General features: G+C 40.3%; 1 protein-coding gene across 1 annotated transcript; it reads left to right on the top strand.

Moving 5' to 3' along the window:
- Positions 1-7,597: 7,597 nt before the first annotated feature.
- IL18RAP (interleukin 18 receptor accessory protein) lies at positions 7,598-21,529 on the top strand. The gene is made up of 10 exons (XM_074158357.1): positions 7,598-7,723; positions 8,847-9,111; positions 9,216-9,390; positions 10,711-10,885; positions 13,153-13,221; positions 13,479-13,599; positions 15,352-15,506; positions 16,337-16,474; positions 20,383-20,553; positions 21,156-21,529. The coding sequence occupies exons 1-10, from the start codon at positions 7,600-7,602 to the stop codon at positions 21,527-21,529; spliced, it is 1,767 nt and encodes a 588-aa protein (XP_074014458.1). The 5' UTR covers positions 7,598-7,599.
- The last annotated feature ends 284 nt before the right edge of the window (positions 21,530-21,813 follow it).

Below are 21,813 nucleotides of genomic sequence, written 5' to 3' on the forward strand. Positions count from 1 at the left end.
ATGTTTCCTATGCATTGCAGGAAAATTGTTTGAGGTTTTTTGATTATAGTGAAAGAATGCTATTCCATAAGAGGTTCCAAAACTACTTCTAATGCTGTAATGAATCTGACTTTTTAGAAACAATAGGGCACATTCAGAAGTGACTGTGTCTGTTCGTGAAGAGCTGTCAGTGCATACTAGGAATAATGCGAATATCCCTAGCAAAGAGGTCTCTTGAGGGACTTCGTTATGGGGTACACCTCATTTCTGAATTCAGGCATTCAGTTGGAGACTCGAGCCTAAATGTTCAGCTCAGCTGTGATAGCAATGTCTCTATCTGTGTATAGTGTCTTAGTATGTAGCATATTAAGCATACTTATTTATGTAGTACTTAAGGAAGATATTGCCTTTGGGGACTAGCAGCAAAAATTCAGCTGCAAGGAAGGAAGTCATACTTTGGAAATGAAAAGTTGTGAGAACTTCAGGATTGTTGCCAGCTGCCAGCAGCGTGAGGAAGGAAAGTCAAACAATACAGTGCCAAAATCAATGAAGTGCTGTCAGTGAGACCTTGAAACCTGCAAGGCCTCCATGAGGATCACCAGGAGAATCGTGTGAAGGGATCCTAGAGGAGTTTAAATTGTTTAGGCTGGTAAAATTAACAGGGAAAGGAATAGGAGCATTGTCAACAAATGCATACAGGAAAAGAAAATGCACTAGAAAGAAGAGCTGTTTAAGCTAAGGAACGGTATTTGTACAAGGACATGTGGACATGAATAATTTTATGATGGGCATTAAAGCCATTAAAACAATAAGATCTCCCATGGGAGTAACGGGGAAACTATTCTGTCCTACTTTTTGTGCTGGAGAACAGTAAGTTTCTGAAAGAAAAGCCATAACACAACAATGCTCATCCTTGTCAGTTTTACATTTCTTGGTTTGCAGTAAGATAGACTATCACGGAAGGCAAGAAGGGATTGGCATGGGATTAGAGGTGCTAGGCAATCTTTTAAAATTAACTGCTAAAGATTGAGAGAGTGAAAAGATTTTAAAGGTCTGGTTTGCGAGTATTTGCTTTGCTCTTTCACTGTCGACAAGTGATCTATTCAGTTGTTAGTACAGCCACAGTACTTCTGTGGCACTGGCCATATTACACCCTAATGCCCAAGGCAGAATGCACAGTAGTGCAGCGAATTTGTACTAAATAACACCACCTTCCCTTATTTAACAGTGGAGTAATAGGCGAGTTACACCACTGCTCCATAAACCGCCCTTCACTGGATGCCGTTTCACTGACTGTATAACCTAGTACAAAATGGACAGAGGTTTATGTCTAGATATTGTTGAGACACCTCCCGTGACAGCAGAACCAACACCACTGACTCAGTGTAGGAGATAATCGAAGCGGAAAATTTCTTACTCACTTGGTGTTAACCATAGCTGAGCAGAGGAGGAGGTGATGCGTAAATGTGTAAAGGCAGAATAGTACCAGAATAATGAAAAGACATAATCATCCCATCACTGTAAGACTACACTACATACACAGAGATGGTGCATTCCCCACCCTGCTTCTCAGCTGTCAAAAATGCTTGAGCAAAAGTAAGATGGACAAGGTAAGATTGGACACCCTCCCCCGGCCTTGACTTTCCATAGGGGTGGGGAGGCACAATTTCCTGAAGCTATAGCATCAAATATGCTAAATGTTTGAGTGGGAGGCTAAGTGAGTGAGGGGAAGGAGAGGGAGGGGAGAGAAAGCAGGGAGAGTGCTCTGGAGCAGTCCTTTACCCTCTCCTTTATAAACTTGCTCTAGCAGCAAAGGATAAATATGAACCTGGGATGTACAGGTGTGCTTTTTAGCATCTGCATTACTTTTACAAAAGAGGAAGGGATGAATTGGAGCAAAGGCTCAGCCAAATATTTGGTACTATTTGACAAGACTTTCATCCAGTGTGTTATCCAGTATGACATACCACTTTGCGTCTTCAAAACTCTACGTGACTGGTGCTTCTGTTGTATTTTTAAGATCTGTTCTAACAGTTGTCTGCTCTACTTAATTTTTTGTATGTAATAAACCTATTATTTGGAGAGTACAACAGTTAGTACTTAAAATTATATAGCTTAAAATTACATAACTTAAAAGTGATATTTTTTATCTGTAAGATGTCTCCTTGGGAAAGAACCATCTTCTCTTTCTGATAGTTTTCTGATGGCTTGCAAGCAGCATGGGCTTGCACTCTGTAATTCCTTCAAGGGAAGAGTGAAATGCCTTTTTTTTCGTCAGAAAGGACACCTTCAAAAAGCTTAACTCTTTATAGTGAAATCTACAGAGATATATTGGAGCCATTTGTAATTTATAAACCAAACATATATTTTGTAGTGGGGCAAAATACTGAAAATATTTTAGGAGACAATCACCAAACGATCCTCAGTTGGCTCTCTTCTGGTAGGAGCAGAGAGTGAAATATGTGGTGGAAGCTGAGAATACAAATCCTGTATCTCTTAAGTGTTCAGAACCCAACAGAATCAAGCATTAATACCAGACATTGTGAAAAAGAATGTGTATATAAGCAGAGGCAACATTGAAATCTCCTGTTATACAGCAAAAAGCCTTTTTTAGCTTCTTGTTGTGAAAACAAGAGTAATTGACCCAATCTAAAGAGAGTGAGCTTCACACCAGGAAAGAAGAAGCAAGCCCTACTGTTCTTGTGCTGGACCTGTATATTTACATAACCTCTATTGAAAAAGGAAGAACTGGGGTCTGAATTGATGACAAGGTGCTCTCAGATGCTTTTATGTAGTTTGAGTCACTGTGCAGCCTGTCTTTTATGGGTTTCGCATCTATACAGGAAGCCTGGAAGAGGGGCTGGATCGTGTGGGACTGTATGTGCTGAAGTGCTCTGCCTGGCTAGCAGGTCCAAGGGCCAAGTCACAGCTCGGATTTCTCAGGGCTTCTCTTTTCTATTTCTGCCAAAACTGGATTTGGATAACCCAGCCCAACAAGGCTTAACTGGGAGGATGCAGACAGAAAGTAATAGAGTGTCACAGCCCCCTTCTAGTGCCCACTTGCAGTGGGTGTGGAAGGTAGCTGAGGAGACTAAGAGTAAGGAGAACTCAGCTCTTATACTGAATATTATTCAGTATCAGGCAGAAGTGTGGTTCTCTTGCGGATTTCAGATATTACCCACTTTTTTGAACCATCCAGTACCAGCATTTGGGCAAAAAAAGAAATAAACTTTTACCCTTCCTTCTCTTAAATGAAGCAAACCAAAAAATCCAACACATTTTTACACACAATGCAAGTAGAAGATTTCAGAACCCAAAAGACTTTAATCTTTTACTAGGGGCAAAGGTTTTCCCCTGTTCTTTTTACAAGAAAATGACCCGGAAATTTTGAACCGAATGCAACTAAACTGAGAAAGGAAGGGATGATGACAGTGAGGTAGAGGAAATTCCTGTAAAGGAAACAGACCCAACACAGTGCACAGCTAGAACTAACCACAGTTCTTATCGTGTAGCGTAGGATGTGCAGGTAAGATTTTCAGATAATTTTTTTTTTTATTATAGCTTTTAGCTTTAGATTTTAGCCTTCTCTACCCCATCTGCTTGACAGGTGAGTTGGTTTTATTATCTTTGAATGTGCATTTTAAAGTAAATTGTTTTTAATTGCTTGGTCAGACAAAATAGTAGTGTCTTAGTAAGTAGCTTCATTAGGGTATGTATTTTTGCTTTGTAGGTATGGTGAAGCTTTTTTCTTCTCCTGTGTGATTACTAATCTTCCTCGTAGAATCAGATTATATTTCTCTTTCCATTGATGTACAAGACACAGGAACTGATAGCTCTGACGCTGAAGTGATTTTCATCAGAATCAGAATAGTAGATTATAAGATTGCGGCATGCCACTATTTACTGGACTTCAAAGATATCACGAAATTTGGTGCAGCTCTCAATAAATTGACTTTGATTTCTTTTGTTTATATTTTATGTAAATGAACACAAAATGCTATGAAATAGAGACTTACGGTTTTCTTGTGAGAGTCCTCTAGGAGTCGAAACAGGCAAAATAATACAGTTCTTATTCTTCTCTCTTACATTTTTTTTACGACAGGAAATTACGTTAAGACCACATTAATCTCCTTTGTAGATGAGTTACTTTCCAATTAAATGGCATCCTAAATCCCTAGACTAAGGATATGATAATACGGGTGTGTACATGGCAGGAGAAGGGAGAGAGACTCTTGATAATATGTTGCCCAGAGTAGAGTGCTTTCTTTTTCTGGCAGATACTGGCCAAGATAAAACGAGTCACTGAATATATTGAATCACTGAATCACCTTGAGTCCACCTGCAGTGCAGATACACCCAAATGGTCAGTTTAAGATTATCCTGTTTCAGAAACCCCTTTCCTTTGGTAATTGCTATCTGCTTCTGCTGTGAATTCCTCTCTTTCTGTCAAGCATACTTGCAAGACAACGCTTCTTAATTTCACACACTACCATACTTTTTAAGCACTCTAAAAATGCAAAGTTTGCAAGGTTCTCTAATAAAAGTGTTACCAGTTAGGAAAAAAACCAAAACAACCCAACAAAAAACCCCCCCAGACAGTGGTGTATTTTCCCATGGCTAGCCAAAGACAACAGAAAATTAAACAGATTGCTAACCAAAACTATAGCATTCAACCCTCCCTTTCACACCTCTTCGCCATTCATGCTGACCTTTTGAGCTTGAAGAGGGAGTTGTTAGCATGGCAGTAAACTGGAAAGCAGAGAGATTATACATCACTGGCATTATTAAATGCTTTGTGAATGGTCACTTGAGATGGTTTTGCTACATGTAAAGCATGTCCCCTGCCCCTCTACTCTGCCCTGGTGAAGCCCCATCTGGAGTACTGTGTCCACTTCTGGGCTCCCCAATTCAAGAAGGACAGGGAACTGCTGCAGAGGGTCCAGCAGAGGGCTACAAAGATGATTAGGGGCCTGGAGCATCTCCCTTATGAGGAGAGGCTGAGGGACTTGGGTCTTTTTAGTCTGGAGAAGAGAAGGCTGAGGGGGGATCTGATCAACACCTGTAAATACTTAAAGGGTGGGTGTCAAGAGGATGGGGCCGGTCTTTTTTCAGTGGTGCCCAGTGACAGGACAAGAGGAAATGGGCACAAACTTGAACATAAGAAGTTCCATCTAAACATGAGGAGGAACTTCTTTACTTTGAGGGTGGCAGAGCACTGGAGCAGGCTGCCCAGAGAGGTGGTGGAGTCTCCGTCTCTGGAGATGTTCAAAACCCACCTGGACAAGTTCCTGTGCAAGCTGCTCTAGGTGGACCTGCTTTGGCAGGGGGGTTGGACTAGATGATCTCCAGAGGTCCCTTCCAACCCCATATCATTCTGTGATTCTGTGATTACAGACAAATGGGCAGCTGGGAAGTAAATGCTTCCATTCTTAATCTTGGTCATTGCTTATCAGGTCAAGCACTCCTCAGGTAGCTTCTGATGACTTAACAGACTGAATGAGTCACCAGAAAGGACCAGAGCTGTCGCCAGAGAGGGGATGGACCATTTGCTTGGCATCAAGGGAGAGGGGTGTGGGGAGGATGGAGAAGTAGGTAAGACTTTCCCCTTTTGACAACAGTGATCCATTTATGTCAGCTCACCTGCTCAAGGGACTGCAGCACTGAATCACACACAAGGCCCTTGGGTCCTGCTTGCTACTGGCACCAGTATGCTTTTGCTACGTGGGTTGTTGGGTGACATAACTCAAAACACCTTCCTTTGTTTTATACAGTATTAATAGGGCTGGAGATGCAGCCCTCAATGAGTACCTTGAGAGAGGTCTTTAGGAATGTCATAAATGCACATTCAAGAATCAGTATCCAGTGATCCTTATGCAGTTGGTAAGACAGTCTTCTTAGCCAATGCTGGTAGGAAACTGTCTCTTTATTCAGGCATATATATTGGCTTCGAGTTTCAGGATGATTTTAAAAGCTGCATGGGGCGGTGACAGTTGGCAGCAGCCAATCTGTAACAAAGCACCGGGATGGGTTAAGATAAATGAGTTAACCTACTCCTTGTGACCTCAGTGTAAAAATAGATCATTCCGTTCACTTGCAAGGAATAGAGACATGCTGAGGAGAACGGTGACTAAAGTGCTCCTCTCTACGCAGAATAGCTTCCTGAAAAAGTGCAGAGTGGGAGCTCTCTTCACCTCTCTTGCTAGCTCAATGTGCACTGGATGCCCTCTTGCTGCCTGCCTCCATGAGTTGTGTCTGATTTGCATGAGGTGCCAACAGACTAGCCTTTGCCCGACCTCTACTTTTTTTCCCTTGGGCTGACTCATTGTCTCTCTGGCAGCTGTGCAAATGCACAGTCATTCTGTGGCCAAATGGGCAAAGGAAAAGCTCCTTGAAGTCTCAGTTGCACAATGTGAACATCAGCAAAACACATGGCCTTTACTCACTGAGATCTTGAATCAGGCATTCCAGACGTCAATCACAGCTATGTTTTTACTAAATATCCAAATTAAGCCATGGCTTTTGAATATGCATGTATGACAGCCTGCCTTCCCTCTAGCGGTGTGGCTGAGAAGACTGCGGGACACAGATCAAACCTCTTAGTAGGAGAGGCAAAACACTTCATGCAACAGTGTTTGGGGTTTCGCTTTGGACAGGAGGCTGTAATATAGGGGTCTGGGTGCTACTGAGTGCTTTTTGGACCTGGTCCCAAATCCCTTGGGTGTCCTGGTCTCAGCTCACAGATGGTACACCACAGAGTTGATACATTAGGATGGTGTGGATGTTACCTTGTTCAGCAGGTCTCTGCTGGGGCCATTCAGGCAGTGCAGCACAGCACTGTGGTGCAGAAGTGAGGTCTGATGCTGCATGTGCAGGTAAGTCATGGAGGAGAAGAAGGGTTTTTGAGTTTGCTCTGCTGACCCTAATGGACATCTTAGGGTATGTCCATTGTAGCTGGTAATAAAGTCCAGTAGGAGCATATCTCTTGGGTGAAAGAGTTACAAGCAAAGACCTGGTGTTCACACAGTACATGCTTTGAGGGTTTTACTTCTGCATATTTCTACTCCAGCCCCATGGACTCAATGGTATTTGCAGCTGGAGCACAACTTCAGATTTGGTTTAATCCCAAAGGAATACTGTTTACATACTCTGGGCCTACCGGCCTTCAAGATACAGAGAGTTCCATGGATTTTGGTGCCAGTTATGTCTTTCTCAGTCTGTTGCTGATAGCTGTTGATTTTATTATTTGGTACCTTATCACTCATCTTAGAGAACAGATTCCTCTTCTAACAGCAACAGCTGCTGAAAGACCTGCTTTTCCCCTCCAGATGTAGAGTTCCACATTCTTGTAGGTATAACTTGGAAATCCGTCTGTAACCAACTCTATGCAAGATGTATTTAAAGAAACTGTTGCATATTCTTGAATTTCATCTTTTCTGCATTTTTGTGAAACACTATGAGCAGGAAGAGTGCTGCAAACTCCATTTTTAGAAAGCACAATATCTAGGAAATACTGTCTGCTAAGTTTTATAGAGCTATGTGATAAAATACGTAATCACCTAATTATCTTATTGGAGTATTATTTTTAAAAAATTATTATTTTCCTCTTTTACAGAGAGAAAGATGATTCTTAAAGAAAATGTCTCAGAAAATCGACCAAAATTGATAAAGAAAATCATGCTCACTTTGTGTTGGATCCTAGCATTTTTTGTCAGTGAGGCAGAAGTTAGAGAGATTAACTTGCCTGGTAAGAGTCTGTGTTGGTGAGTTTTGGTGTTAGTGGTGCCTTCTGACAGCTGAGAGAAGTGGGTCTGCCTTTTGCCATGCCTTCATGAGTTTTTCTTGCATCTGTTCATGCTTGCGTGAGGCAAACAGCTGTTTCTAGCCCTTCTGCAAGCTTTTAAGTATGGGTAATACAGTTTATCCAAAATATGATTCAAAATTCAGTTTCTTAATGAAAAGAAAAGGGCAAATGTAAAGAAGAGTTTCTGAGAACCAAATGGGGCAAACGAATTGGTTCTGTGACTCCTTGAAGTCTCCAGCAGCTGGGCCAAGCCTGTCAGGGGGGAGAAGGAAGAGAAAGGCAGGTTGAGACCAATCTATCAAAGTCTTCCACCTGCACAATCTATCTGTAGGAGCTTGATCCAATTCAGTTTGCAGAGAGAAACTGAAACTGTGAAGAGCCTCCCAGGTGGGCAGGCGAGGAACCGAAGATTGCATCCCCTCCCTTCTGCTGAAGTGAAATCCTGCCATGCTTTCACGGGTTACCACATCCTGACTGGCAGGAGGGGTTATGCAGCAAGGTCAGCCAGCCTTTAGAGAATTTGGGGTTAGAATGGGTGACTATGGCTTTCAGAATCCTAAAATTTGTCTAATTTTAGTGACAGTAACTGAAACGTAAGAGCAGAAGTATTTGAAAGCAGTGAGACAATAGTGCTTGTCAATCTTACCCTAAATAGGGAGCGTGGTGGGCAAGCTCTGATTCTTCAAGTTTATGTCAATCCCTTCTCCATTAATATGAGGAGAGCTAGAAGAGCTCCCTCTGCTTTTCTGCGGAGTTGAGGTTTAACAGGTTAGCACCCATGTGAAAACCTTCAGCTCACTAAAAATCTTATGCTATTTTCACATTAGACTTTTGAAGAAGGCCTAATAAACTTTTGAAAACCTTTGAATAAACTTTTGAGAACATTTGCAAATTCCATGTTTAAGGAAATCAATTTTCTGTTATCCTAGCATCTGGTCACATAAAAAAATCAACACAAAAAAAGGTAAAGTTGTGTTTTTGCAGTATACCTAATTATTTTTTTTTAAAACGTGATGACTGTGTGTTCTTTCAGGTGGTACTGATATCTTATTGTCCTGCTTTTCAGGATGTTCCCATGTTGAACCTCAAATACGGTATCGTGCAATTACTGATGAGGAGTTTGTTTTACAATGCGCTTTACCAGATAAAGATGCTACGCACATTTATAACAGCTCACTTCTAGAACATAAGGTGAAATGGTTCTGGCGTCAGAAAGGTAAAGAACCACTGGAGCCTATCAAGGAAAGCTCTAATCCTGCTCGCCGAGGGGATGCACTTTGGTTTAAACCAGTAAGAGAGAGTGCTTCTGGAGTGTACATCTGTATGATGTGGTATGTAATAGAGAAAAAGACTTATATTTCTATACAAGAATTAATTGTTTTGTTTTGTGTATTAAATGTTTAACTTTTTTCTTTTTTTTTTCTGCATCACTCAGGAAAAAAATCCCATGTCTCAAAATTGTTTTGGAGGTCCAAACAAAGAAGGCGGCAAAATGTTCAGATTATGACACAAATACGCTATATCTTCTTGCTGGCAATGGGAATTCAATAACTTGTCCTGGGACAAAATGCTACGACCATATAAAAAAGCCAGATGTAAAATGGTACAAGGTAAGAGTCACTCTCTTGAGCATTCAAAAAAGGTCATTGGAGGTGTAGCTTTAGATCTAGTTAATGCTCATGTGCTGTAGGTTCTTGAACTCTTCTTTGAGAAATTTAACCCAAAAGTAGAATCTTGAATTGCTATATATCAAGTCTGTAACTAAAAGTTTTGAAGAAATTTGCCACACTCAAAATATTATTCTGTGAAATAGAAGCCTAGAAATGCTTTCTTTTAACCTATGAAACTGAAGCAATTGAGAATCAAAATAGGTTCTTTACAAAACTGACATATGATTGAAATTTAAAATTTTAGGTTTTGTTTTGACATTTTAAATTCTGAAAATATGAAATATATGAAAGAAAAAGTGCCTTTGTTAGAGACAAAATTCTTTTAAGATTAATGTTTCAAATTGTTATTTCCAAGACTCCTGTTTTTAGTGAAACATTGGTCCACTGAAGCATCATTGATTTACTCTTTTTCAAATGATCACTAAAATACTTGCAAGCTAATATTTATTCCTATTGTGTTTGTAAGCATTGTAATATACCATCTAAACCTGTATAAACGAGCAAATGAAAATGACTGAAATTTCAATTGTGCATTTTATTACCTGGTATTACTTACATTATTTATTCTATCAAGTAGAATTAGGATCTAGTCAAAGTTGCTCTTCATTTACTTTCAAACTTTAAATGAGGTATATCTTTACCTACATCTTGATCTGAAACCAACTGAATTTAAGGAGATTCTTTTCATTTCGTGCTAGTGGATTTTTTTCAGGTATTTGATTTAAGGAAAAGTCTTAGTGGTCTTAGAGAATATGAATGCACTAAGCTGAAAAATAGGGATGCTTCTAAAAAAAATAGCCAGTTTTCATCCTTTTAAAAGTAGCGAGAGTGTTATCAGTCTCAGACAATCCAAAACCATGATTTACTTCTCATAAAAAACATGAAAATGTTTTCAAAATAATTTATTTACAAAATAAAAAATACCCAGTCTATCAAAAAAATGATCCTTTTTGTTGGTCTTTAGTAATAGGAGTTTAATTTAGATTAGATTCATGTTTTCACATTTCTCTCAGCAACCACAAATTTTAAGTGATTGTTTAAAAAGACAATGTTATTCACATATTATAGACCACGATTTTTTAATATAACTGACAAATGTCCTCAGACTCCTAATAAATCTTTTTTCGGGCTTCAGTGGAAAGAGTTTGGCTTAGCCAACTGCCATGGTAGTCCTATCCAAATATCTTAGAATATAATTTAATAACAGGAACTACAACAACAGAAAAAGAACTTCTAATTTCTTGATATTCTTTTCATTAGGATGGTCATCAGATAAAATACAGTAAAAGCAGACAAAGCCTAAAGCTTAAGCATGATGAAATCTACTTGAATCCAACCTATGACAAAGATTCTGGAGTATATGTGTGCGATTACACTCTATATGACAACACTATCCAGTGGACAATGAGAACAGCAGTAACAGTAGAAGTCATTGGTGAGTAATATGATAACTCAGAATAACGTACTTGAAGTATATGTTTTCTCTATTCTTTCCTACCCTATTTATGTCTTTTGCTCAGGCTCTCATTCTGAAAAACCCATAAACTGAATTAGCTACGTGATCATTGAAATTCTCTTCCAAGTATTACAAGGACATCTTGGGACATTGACCAGAACCTTCAATGTTCAGTAATAACATGTAGCATACAATGCCATAATTTTCAAGATCTAATTCTGATTTGGATTTATTGTAGTTCCTAACAGCGGGTATCAACTCTACAAAGGATTTAGATCTCTTGATCCAGGAGCAGAATTCATGAAACTTCAACTGGTGCCAATGTTCTCCATGTACTGTATGGGGCGTGTTAGGAAGATGTTCACATGCTAGGAGGAAGGAGTGCTAATCCTGCATGAGAAATGTGGAAAAAAGCAGTGCATCACATTCCTACCTCTGTTCCTGAAGTAGAGTCTTATGTGAAAGTAGGAGTTAGATAAAAAATCGTTCCTTGTGGCACGGATGACTCCTTCATTTTTTTCACTTGACCATGATGAGGAAAGTGGTGTTGGTGGCATCATTGCCCATCTTCCACATAAGTCTTTAACAGCAGAGGAAACAGGAGACCTGTGAGCAATCTAACTAACAAACAAGCTTGTTGTTGTTTGTGCTGCTTGGGAGAAGGCATCACTGCCTGCATGACCTGTTATTATAGGATTTGTGTGGCTTATTAGATAAAACTGACCAGAACTCTCTAGCACAGTGATATGGCATGGCATTATATTCTCCTTCAAATCATGGTGAACTTTTCAATAATATTTACTGTCCTCTGCTGCCCTTCAGTTGAAGTCCAGATATTGGCTGGCAGAATGCTGTTGAACAAGGTTAACACTACACAAGGGAGCATGCTATTAACTCAGGGTCATGAATGAGGGAGACACTGTTTAGTTTGCTAGAGGAGAGATGTGGTTATGCTTTTCTCCAGATATCTGTGATTGAGTGCTGTAAGACACTCTCGTCAGACACTCCAGTCACTCCAGTCAACCACAGGTCCCAGAGGGAAACATAGCTACATCTATTCTATATCCTGAGCTTTGTAGACCCAGTAAAGCTGTTTCTGTATGGCAATAGCACAGGACCTATTCTCAGCATCCTGGTGGAAATTGGGCCACTCTGTGGAACGGAGAACAAGATTTAGGGAGTGAAAGAAAGGTGTCAGTTAAGGCAACTTGGTTCTACGGTCTAGTGAGGACAGCACTCCTCTGAAACAGCTGATTTCAGCTTTTTTTGCAGATGTTTGATGGACTTAGTACTAAGAAGTCATGAGAAAAATATATACACGTCATCAGGATAAGGCCTGGAGCCCATGTCTCAACAACTTTTGAGACCTCTATGTCCTGAGTTACAATGTCTGGTGCTCTTTCACTCTTCTCTTTGCCTATATTCCCACAGTATTTTCCAAGCAGGCACGGACTAGCTCTGCTTTTATTCTGATCTGGCTGAACCTGACTTAACGCACTGTGCTTCTCAGTTCTTTTCCCTCACTTCACAGCACAGTCAGAAAAACGTTTGAAACCTGCAATGTACATATACACTCCCCTGAATCTTGCATTTATTTCTCTGCTGTGGCTTTGGTTTTTTTAAAAAAAAAGTGTCATGTGGCACCATTTCCTGCAGATTTCCTAGAATATCAGAGCTGTGAGTTTTAGCCCCTTCACGCTGTTTTTCCGGAGCCTGGGTAATTGCTTACTAGATTGTACAAATTTTGGGTGTCATTAACTGTGCCCTTTGGCAGCACTTGTTTTCAAAAAGCACATGGTTATTTGAATGCATGTACCTATGCTGTGAATTTAAAGTGAATGAGGTGTGTGTGCTGTATGTCTGCTCACTGGGCATGGAACGGAGCCTGGCAGGGAACTGCTATGAGGATTGCATCCTTTGGGGAGTTTTGCAGGGGGTGTCCCTTATTTCTGCATCTTAAATAACCTTAAGTGCAGGACAGACACCGAGCTCCTCAGCTCATGTATGGTGGCAATGCCTCAGAGTAACTGAGATAGCAGATGTTTAAGTAGCTTAATAAGTTTTGTGGTCAAAACTCCCTTATCTGTGCACTCTCAGACACCTCAACAACTGTAAATCATCCTCTTGGACTTAGGTGTCTAAATTCCACCTAAAATCTGAAAAAGAAAATGGTGTAAGCTATTTTCTCTGGTCTTCTGCACTGATGATACCATTATAGTTACTAACAGCATTCCTGTTAATTGCAGCAAAAAACACTATCCATCCACCAAACTTCTTGTATCCCAATGGTGTGGTGATCCTTGAAGCAGAGCTTGGTAAGTTTTGGTTCCTCATCTGAAAGTGAAAGAAAATGTTTAAATGCGGTATTGATAGATAATAATTTATCTTGATAAAACAAAACAGCTTGCTCTCTAGGAGTAGGAGAATTTTATTTAAAATACAGTTTTTTTCTTGACATATATCATTCTGGGTATTAAAAGAAGCATCATGTGTTATACAGATTCCAGGCGATTTAAGAAAAAAATATTCTGGTGACCTTTATGCATGGTTTTCCTATGCTGATTTGTTCCAGGAAAGCCACTTGAATTGGAATGCCGTGTACAGTTTGGGTTTGAAAGAGTTTCTCCGATGAGGGTAACATGGAAAAGAAACAACAAAGAAAATATAAATGAGAAATTGACTCAGGAAACAAGGTAAGAAAAAGCCCAGTAGTCTGATTGCTACTGTAGTCAGCAACTGTAAAAATCCTTCTACAACAGCTTTACTGAATACCTTTTACTAACAGAAACTCAGGAGGCTCTGTTCTTCAACATATTAATGTGTAAGTCCATAAGCATGTGGCAGGCATGTGCACCTCACAAACCGAATCACATATTGATGGCCATAAAGTCAAGAAAAACTTTCTGCCCAATCTTAACTTTTCCTCCTAAAGCTTTATTTAGCTCATGGACAGCTTCAACATGAACAGTGCTTGGCTGCCCGTGCCTGCATCATCTGTTTTCAAGTGTTCCCTCTGTTGTGCCTTACTAGTAACTCACACAATCTGTCTTTGGAAGCTGCCTCCAAGTGGGGAATAAACCAGATCAGTAAAACAGTACTGTGGACACTGAAAGGAGTTTGGGTGCCTCAGATGTTGGGGTGTGTTTATTGAGTCAGCCTGAGGACTTGCAGCACTGAATTTCAGGATGCTGAAATTCAGGAGTCTTCCCTTGCAAGAATTAACCAGACCCTGCAGAGAAGCAGGGGAAAGGTTTCCTGTGACATGGGGACAACCTAAATGGTTACCACGCTTCCCTTTCCTTCCTGTACTTCCCTGCCTCATTCACTTACGCAGTTCAAACTTCGGCAAGAAACACCGTGGAGGCAACACAGGCAAATGTGTCTTTCACTACACAGCCCCAGGTCATCTTATGAGAAAACTTTTCTGTATGCTGGGGGAAGCAAAAGCCCTGCTGTCACTGCTAAAACCAAGTTCTTAATATGAGTCATATGGGAAGAAAACAACAAATGATGATATCACACACGAACATGGGCACATACACTCCCTCATGAGGTAGATTGGAAATTGGAATTTCCTAACTTTTGAATGTTTAGCTTTGTAATGTTCTTCTTACCAAGGTTTTGGCTTTTTGCATGCATACAATTTCTGTTTGTATATTTTTTTAAAATCCCAAAGTAATAAAATGTTACCAACAGACTTTCAGTACAGGTTGAATCCTTGCCCTTGTTCATGCTTGTGTATCTCAAGTTAGCAGAGGCAGAGCCACGGTAGACTGTCATTTTGCAGTGGCATGATGTGAAGCACCTTCAGGAGCATCCAGACACACCTGTACTTGTAGCCTTCAAAGAGGAATGCTGAGACTCGGAAACCCTGGGTGTTCTCAAGCAGTTGCAGACACAGATCTGTTCCTCACAACCCCCACTTGGTCCCAAAGGGATTCCTCTGTTACCTCTTCATTTCCTATACCTTTGTCCCCTATATCTGTCTTACTCTGTTTGCCTGTCCTGTTCTTGGGCTCTTTACCCCTGTGCAAGAGGCTGTGCTGCTCAGTCTTTTTGCCCAGCTCGTTCTCTCTTGAGGATCCTTTTTCAAGTTTCATTTCCCCACGTTTCCTCTGGGGGAATTTTTTACATCTTTGAAAAACAGAAGTAATCTTGTAGCAGTCAACGGGGGATAAATATTTAGAACTAGGCAAGTGCTTAAGTATTTTGCTGAGAAGGTGAATTAAGAATAAACCTTCCAGTCTGCAGACCTTTGACATTAGTATTTTCTTACAATGTAATAACCAAATGGAAGTTCCAAACCAGGATATTGCATCGCTGTTAAAAGTTCAAGCTGAATCTTAAGAAGTTGTGAGCTACTCTTTCTTTGTATTTAAGACATTTGGGGATTGTGTAAATGAACACCAAAGGTATCATGCAAATACATATTCTTTTCCCTTTAGCATTTATCGTAGAAGTTTAAAGGGGCACACACTTCTTCATGTTGCGAAACTGAAAGAAATTACCGAAATGGACTTCAGAAGTAACTTCACCTGCTTTGCTGAGAATTTGGTGGGGAATGCCACTGCTGTGATCCAGCTGAAAAGAAAGCAGAGAGGTAAAACTATTTGCTCTACAAGGCACATGTTGATTTACTCAGTGCTGCAAATTCATTCCCCATTGACACTGGCTTTTTAGCCAGCTGCAGAAGTTCTTTGAAGCTGGATGGGAAAAGTTTGATTTGTCAGATGTCTAGAAAGGCATATTATTTTGAGGACTACTCAGAAGGACAGGGGTATCTGGGGACTTACTGCAGGCAGGTGGGCCAAGTGGAAGGTGGAGAATAACTAGGAGGAAGAAAAAGGAGACTACCATCTCTGAGCATTAATAGGCAATCTACTAAACTGAAGCAGAGCAGCTGCTGAAAGCAATAGTAGTCCTTGATTTTTATAAGACATTTGTTTGTTTCCCCAGTCCTTAGCATGCATGTTACTGCAAAGTTACCATAACTGATATGAATGCGGCAGCCTTTCAAGCAAAGGCTAAAACCAGAATCAGCGTGGAAATTAAAACATTGAACCATAGTTCACAGTGGAGATTCAGCATTCGAATGGCACAGGAAATCTCCAGCGGGGCACTGTGTGCAGCTATGTCTGTTCTGATCTGACTTTTGCATCTCAAGGGATGGACCCTTTTCTCTGTGCCTTCCATCACAGATTGGCTTTGCATACCATCAAGGAGATACCATTCAAAAAAGGCCCCTAATGGTAGACTGAAACTGTGTTAAGGTTTGCAGCTAAATGAATTCCTGACTTCCCTAAAGTTTGCCAGTGGGGCAAGAATGAAAATTGCGAGAGAGTTTGCCACCAGTTTTGGACTGAGTTTTTCATCTAAGTGTCAACATTATTTTGGAAGCCTGAATTATAATAGACCCTTTTCTTTCTACAGTGGTTTTTTTATATGTACTATGCAGTGCCATTTCTACGCTATTTGCATTGCTTTTGTGCTCTGCCTTTATTTACCAGCACTGGATTGAAATAGTGTTAATGTACCGAAGTTATCTGATCCACAATGAAACTACAGGAGGTAAGAAACGTTGTATAATATCAATTTTCTCCAGTTTTTCTACTGCCTTTTGCCATGTGGATTAATCTGTTGGGAATTAAACATTTAATTAAATTCTCTTAATGACCCTGTTCTCTGTTAGCCAATACAAAGATTGTTAAAACTTGCAAGATGCTCAGTGGATTCAGGTGGACAAAAAGCCAGGCAGCGTTGAGGAAATATCTAATACCAACTGAAATGTCGCAGTTAGCCTTTTACAAGATCCCTAATTTACCCATGGAAGATTACAGTAGGAAGTTGAATTTTGGCAGTCCCTTTGCAGGGAATAATAGAGCATCTCCAACATTTTAACCTCATTCTCCCAAAGTGTTCAAGAGAACCTGTGGGCAAGAATCAAATGTCCTTCAGAACTAAGTGAAGCACTCCAGAGTCTATTGTATTTTTCACCTGAAGTTAAATAATTTCTCAGAAGAATAAACAAAGGAGAGAAATAAGATTATATAGGGCACTATCTGAGAAGTGTATGTTTGGGAAATATTCATATTTCCTTTATAAAAATTATGTTGACCATCTTGACATTTACACCAGAGTGATCAGCTTCCAATACGTCAAATCTCTCTAGTAGCATCACCCCATCATGTCAGTTAAAATGGGCCTCCGACATAATAGGCAGTGGAAAAATGTATCAGAAATGACAGTATATACTTCAAAGAACTTAACATATAATTTTCTTACATGGGTTGAGAGTAATCTGATAGTATGTGCTTAAAGAAATTTTTCTAAAAATTCTTGAATCTTGATGCGGCTTAAGATACAGGTGTCTGAGTCTGCTTTTGTGTTTGCGTGTGTATATGTAGATTATACGTGACTGTGAAATAACTGTATCTAGATATCTATAAATACATATGCAATGAGAAAATTAACTGCCCTTTTGTAAAGTATTTTTGTGAGTCCTAAGACAGCTGGCAAAAGTGATTTGGGAAATCACTCAAAATTTCCCCTCTATTTGATAACAAATTGATTTAAGAACCTCTGGAAAATCCCCTTAGGGTTCACCCCATATGTCAGTAGGACAGAGACAGACCTGCCAAGATTTGTGCTTTGAAGTTGAAGACACCGTTGGGTTCCTCCAGGGCAGCCTATGTCCCGCTCCCCGACTCTCATGTATCGCATGAACACAGCATCATTTGCAGCTTGGGGGCATGGAGTGTGCAGACCAACTGTGCTTGCCCAGATAGTTTTCTACCTAAGATGACTGGCCATAAAAGGTGTTTTTACCTGCAGGATTATGTCCTTCTCACTTTGCGTGGATGCATATCAAGTCACCTGAGGTCTGAAAGGGCTTGGCCATAGAGCAGCAAAGCAGCAGTTAGGACTTAATTTTGCTGTTTCTTCCTATCCATCATTTCTTCTCTCCCACTCCTCTCAGCACAGAATCAGAGAATTGCATAATCCTGCAAGGTTGGAATGGACCCCTGGGAGTTGTCTGATCCCACACCCTGCTCAAAGCAGAGCCAACCTAGGCCAGGTTGCTCAGGACCTTGTGGACAGGGAATCCACAGCCTCTCTGGACAATGTGTTCCAGTATTTGACCACTCTCACAGTGAAAACTTTATCATTAACATCTCATGAGAATTTCCCTTGTTGCAACTTGTGTCTGTTGTCTCCTCTCCTATCATTGTACACCTCAAAGAAAAGTCTATCTCCATCATCTCTGTACCCTCTCATTTGGTAGTTGAAGACAGCAGTTAAGGTCACCTTTTTTCTCATGCCTCTCTAACCCTTGGTCTTCCTCCTTAGCCAATTCAGATATGTCTCTTTAAAATCTTGCCTTCTTCCACAAGCCGAAAGAAACAATGAAGAAGCTGTGATACTAACATTTATAGGCCATGTATGCATTCACTTCGCTTAACTCTGGTATTCATCGTTCCCCACCCTTCAGGCATCTTCAATATTTGTGCCGAAAGTTCCTCAGGTTGTAATTGTCCTTCTGTACAATCCTGGGGAAAAAAAAAAATCCTAGTGGTGCTTAGTTCTAACTTGCTATTGTAATAGTAATATTATAAAGGAAAACAGTGATGTATTTATTAATGGTCATTGTCTAATAAGATTGCAGTGACCTCTGTGGGTGAAATGAAGAATACCCAGCTTGTAGTGCAATTTATTGTCATTTCAAAACTGTTTTCAAAGGAGCTTCAATTCAGGATGTAGAAGAATTGAAGTTCAGCTAAACCAATCTAGTGACCCTCTGCCCCACCTTCAATGCCCACCCTAGTCCTGCATGCCTGCTGGTGGCAGTTCACTCTTGTGGGCCTAAGTTGGCTCAACTTGACAGAAAAATAACTCAGTAAAAGACAGTGGGTTAGCTAGCAAAGTGCATCAGCTTCCTCTGTTACCACAAGAACTTCAGCATCAGTAGAAGGAAGCGGTGGAAGTGTGTGGCCAGGAGTAGAGAGAGGAGGAGCGTAGATGTATTGTGTGTTGTCTAATCACACCCTTGGCCTCCAAACCTAATTTGCACACCTGTGTTTTGTTTTGATGACATGCTTTCTGCTACATGTTGGTCCTATATATAGATGTTCAACCCCAGCTTATGTATATCTTTAGTTTTCTGTGTTTTTTTCCTTTGTTCCCTGGAATCCACATGGGCTCTTCTAGATCCTGTGGGAACTTGATGACTAGCTCAGATTTGTGGTCCTAATCTTACATATAGGGGTAGAAATCAAAAGGTTAACACTGAGCCACAAGGTGATACTCAACACCATTACTTAGGTGTCTGTGCTGGAGGTAGGTGTCTCAGTTCCCATACAGTGAAGATGTAGTCAATATGGTGAAACCTAGAGAGCCGCTCAGCTTGCCCTGCAGTTGCACCCTGTGTTAAACAGCTGAATTTCTTTCAGGTTCCCATTAACTGTATTGACCAATGATACAACTCAGCTGATTGAACATAGGTGTCTGCTGTCATTTGGGTTGCCTGAGGATGTCCTGCCATTCCAAAAGATTTGAGTCTCCAATAGTTCCCATGTCAAATTTGGCAGTCCCATCAATCTTAGGACACCTCAAATGGCATCAGGCATCTACATATGGGGAAATGGACTGAGTCCACTGTGCCTTTTGCTTTCACCAGCAATTCTTTCTGTTTTCTTTCTTCCTCCCTCAAGTGTAGTCCAAATTTTAGCAAATAGATAAGATTTGCTTTTGCCTTGCAGTTAAGATTGAGTTAAGCTGGGTTAACTCAGGTCATTGGTACCAAGTTGTTTCAAAGGTGAGAAAAGTTCTTCATGTATATTTTTCATCTGTACCACACAAACAAGTTCTTTAATGAGACTGAAACGAAGTTCAAGAACTGGTGAATACTCAATGTCTGAGCTGATACTTGGGTCAGACTTAGGCTTTGCTACTTGCACCAGTCTCTCTGATTAGAAACCTAACAGTGTATGAAAACAGTGCATTTTTTGCAAGCAGCTAATATTTAAGAACATTTTTCCTTTAAAACTCACCATATTTTCAAAGTAGGCTGCGCATTGATGAGTATTTTTGGAATCAGTTTTTGGGCAAATGAGAGAAAAGATTGGGACTCATTCCCTACGACATGGATTTTGCCTGGAAGGGGCCAGATCTTCCACCGGTCAAAACTGGACCATGTTTGTGAAAATGCAGAAAAATGCCTGATTTAAATTTCTATACACTCATTTTTTTGTAGCTTCCTCATTTCCTTTGGTAATGTATGCCTGCAAAGTTTGCAAGACAGTAAGGAATATGGGTTGGCTTTGGGTAAGGATGGTTGTGCTTCATGAACAGATGATAATTTTAGGTTTGTGTTGTGCCTACTTAAATAGACATAAATGGAAACTGAGCATTAAGAAAGAAGCTGAATGCTTCAGATAGACTGATTAATGTATACAGTGTTGCTTATTTATCTATTTTAGATGGCAAAGAATTTGATGCATTTGTGTCCTATGCAAAACTAGACGCTTCTGAAAGTGACTCTACTTTAATTAGTGAGGAAAGATTTGCCCTGGAGCTTCTTCCAGATATGCTGGAAAATAAATATGGATACAAGTTATGCATTCTTGAAAGAGATATTCTTCCAGGAGGAGGTAAGGTCCTTGTGGGTGGTAGAACACTTCAGTTGTTTATACAATTGTTTTTCACTTTCCAAAAACCATATGCACCAGATCAGCAAATGGCATTTTGGTACTGGAATTTCTGCTCAAATCTCATCATGTTTTGATCTTTGTATCTGGCCCCTGCACCAGAGTCTGAGTGTGGTTGCTGGGAGCTACTAGACTGAGAAAAAGCTTCTTGACCAATAATTTCTTTGCAAGCAGACTCCATTCCCTGAAAAGAAGACCCCAAACATTTCAGTAGTTACTTTCTGAGCAACTTTAGCCAGTGGTACCTGCACTAATTAGACACCCCTCAGTGTCTGTCCCTGGGAGAGGCAAAGGCAAGTGTCCCTTGAGACCCTATTTCAGTATCAACAAAGTGTGTTCTCCACCTTCTGAGCAGAAAGTGGTGTTTTCCAGGCTGCATAAGAGTGGTGGCAGTACCCTCTGATAGCAAACACATTTCTAGGGGTTATGTGACTGCTCAGCGTCCCTATTTTGGGTTTTCCCTATTTCCGGGTTTTAGCTGTTGATAAAGGAACTGATAAAAAGTTCTTTATAGACTGCAGTAATGGTTGCCATTTCCTCTCCAGCATACACAGATGAAGTCGTTACAGCTATTAAACAAAGCAGAAGAGCAATAATTATTTTGAGCCCAGCCTACATCAGCGGACCAAGCATCTTTGAACTGCAGGCAGCGGTGAACTGTGCGTTGGAAGACAAAAAGATCAAACTGGTATTAATAAAGTTCCAGGCTTTCCAAGAGCCAGAGACTTTGCCTCCAGTAGTGAAGAAAGCTCTTCGGATTTTACCAGTCGTTACCTGGAAGTCTTCTATTTCTGCTGCTCCAAACAATAAGTTCTGGAAATATATGCATTACCACATGCCAGTGAAAACTACTAAGATGTTGGGAAATTGCAGCCTAAAGGGATTTTTCCAAAGGTTATTAAGCCTGGTATATCAATAGCAGAAATTTCACAGAGGGATGACAGCAGGCTCAGGAACTGTGCTGTGATTGTAAAAGACCTTTTCTACATTGGGCTGACCACTGTGGATTGTCACTGCAGTCAGCAATAGCTCACTCCAAAACAGTGAGTAGGACTGCAGTGTGACAGTGCTGCAGCCCCACAGTAAAACTAAGTGGCACTGCACACAACAGTAAATGTGAGCTACCTTTCATAGATTATTATTTTATTATTATTTTTATTATATTTATTGTATTATTTCCCTGTGATGTTGAGACATACATGT

This window comes from Numenius arquata, chromosome 1, assembly GCF_964106895.1.
Source record: "Numenius arquata chromosome 1, bNumArq3.hap1.1, whole genome shotgun sequence".
Classification (NCBI taxonomy): Eukaryota; Metazoa; Chordata; class Aves; order Charadriiformes; family Scolopacidae; genus Numenius; species Numenius arquata.

Coding starts and splice junctions, on each gene's coding strand:
- IL18RAP (XM_074158357.1), top strand. CDS start 7,600: ATGATTCTTAAAGAAAATGTCTCAGAAAATCGACCAAAATTGATAAAG. Junction 9,391..10,710: donor CAGATGTAAAATGGTACAAG/GTAAGAGTCACT, acceptor TCTTTTCATTAG/GATGGTCATCAGATAAAATA. Junction 10,886..13,152: donor AGTAACAGTAGAAGTCATTG/GTGAGTAATATG, acceptor TGTTAATTGCAG/CAAAAAACACTATCCATCCA.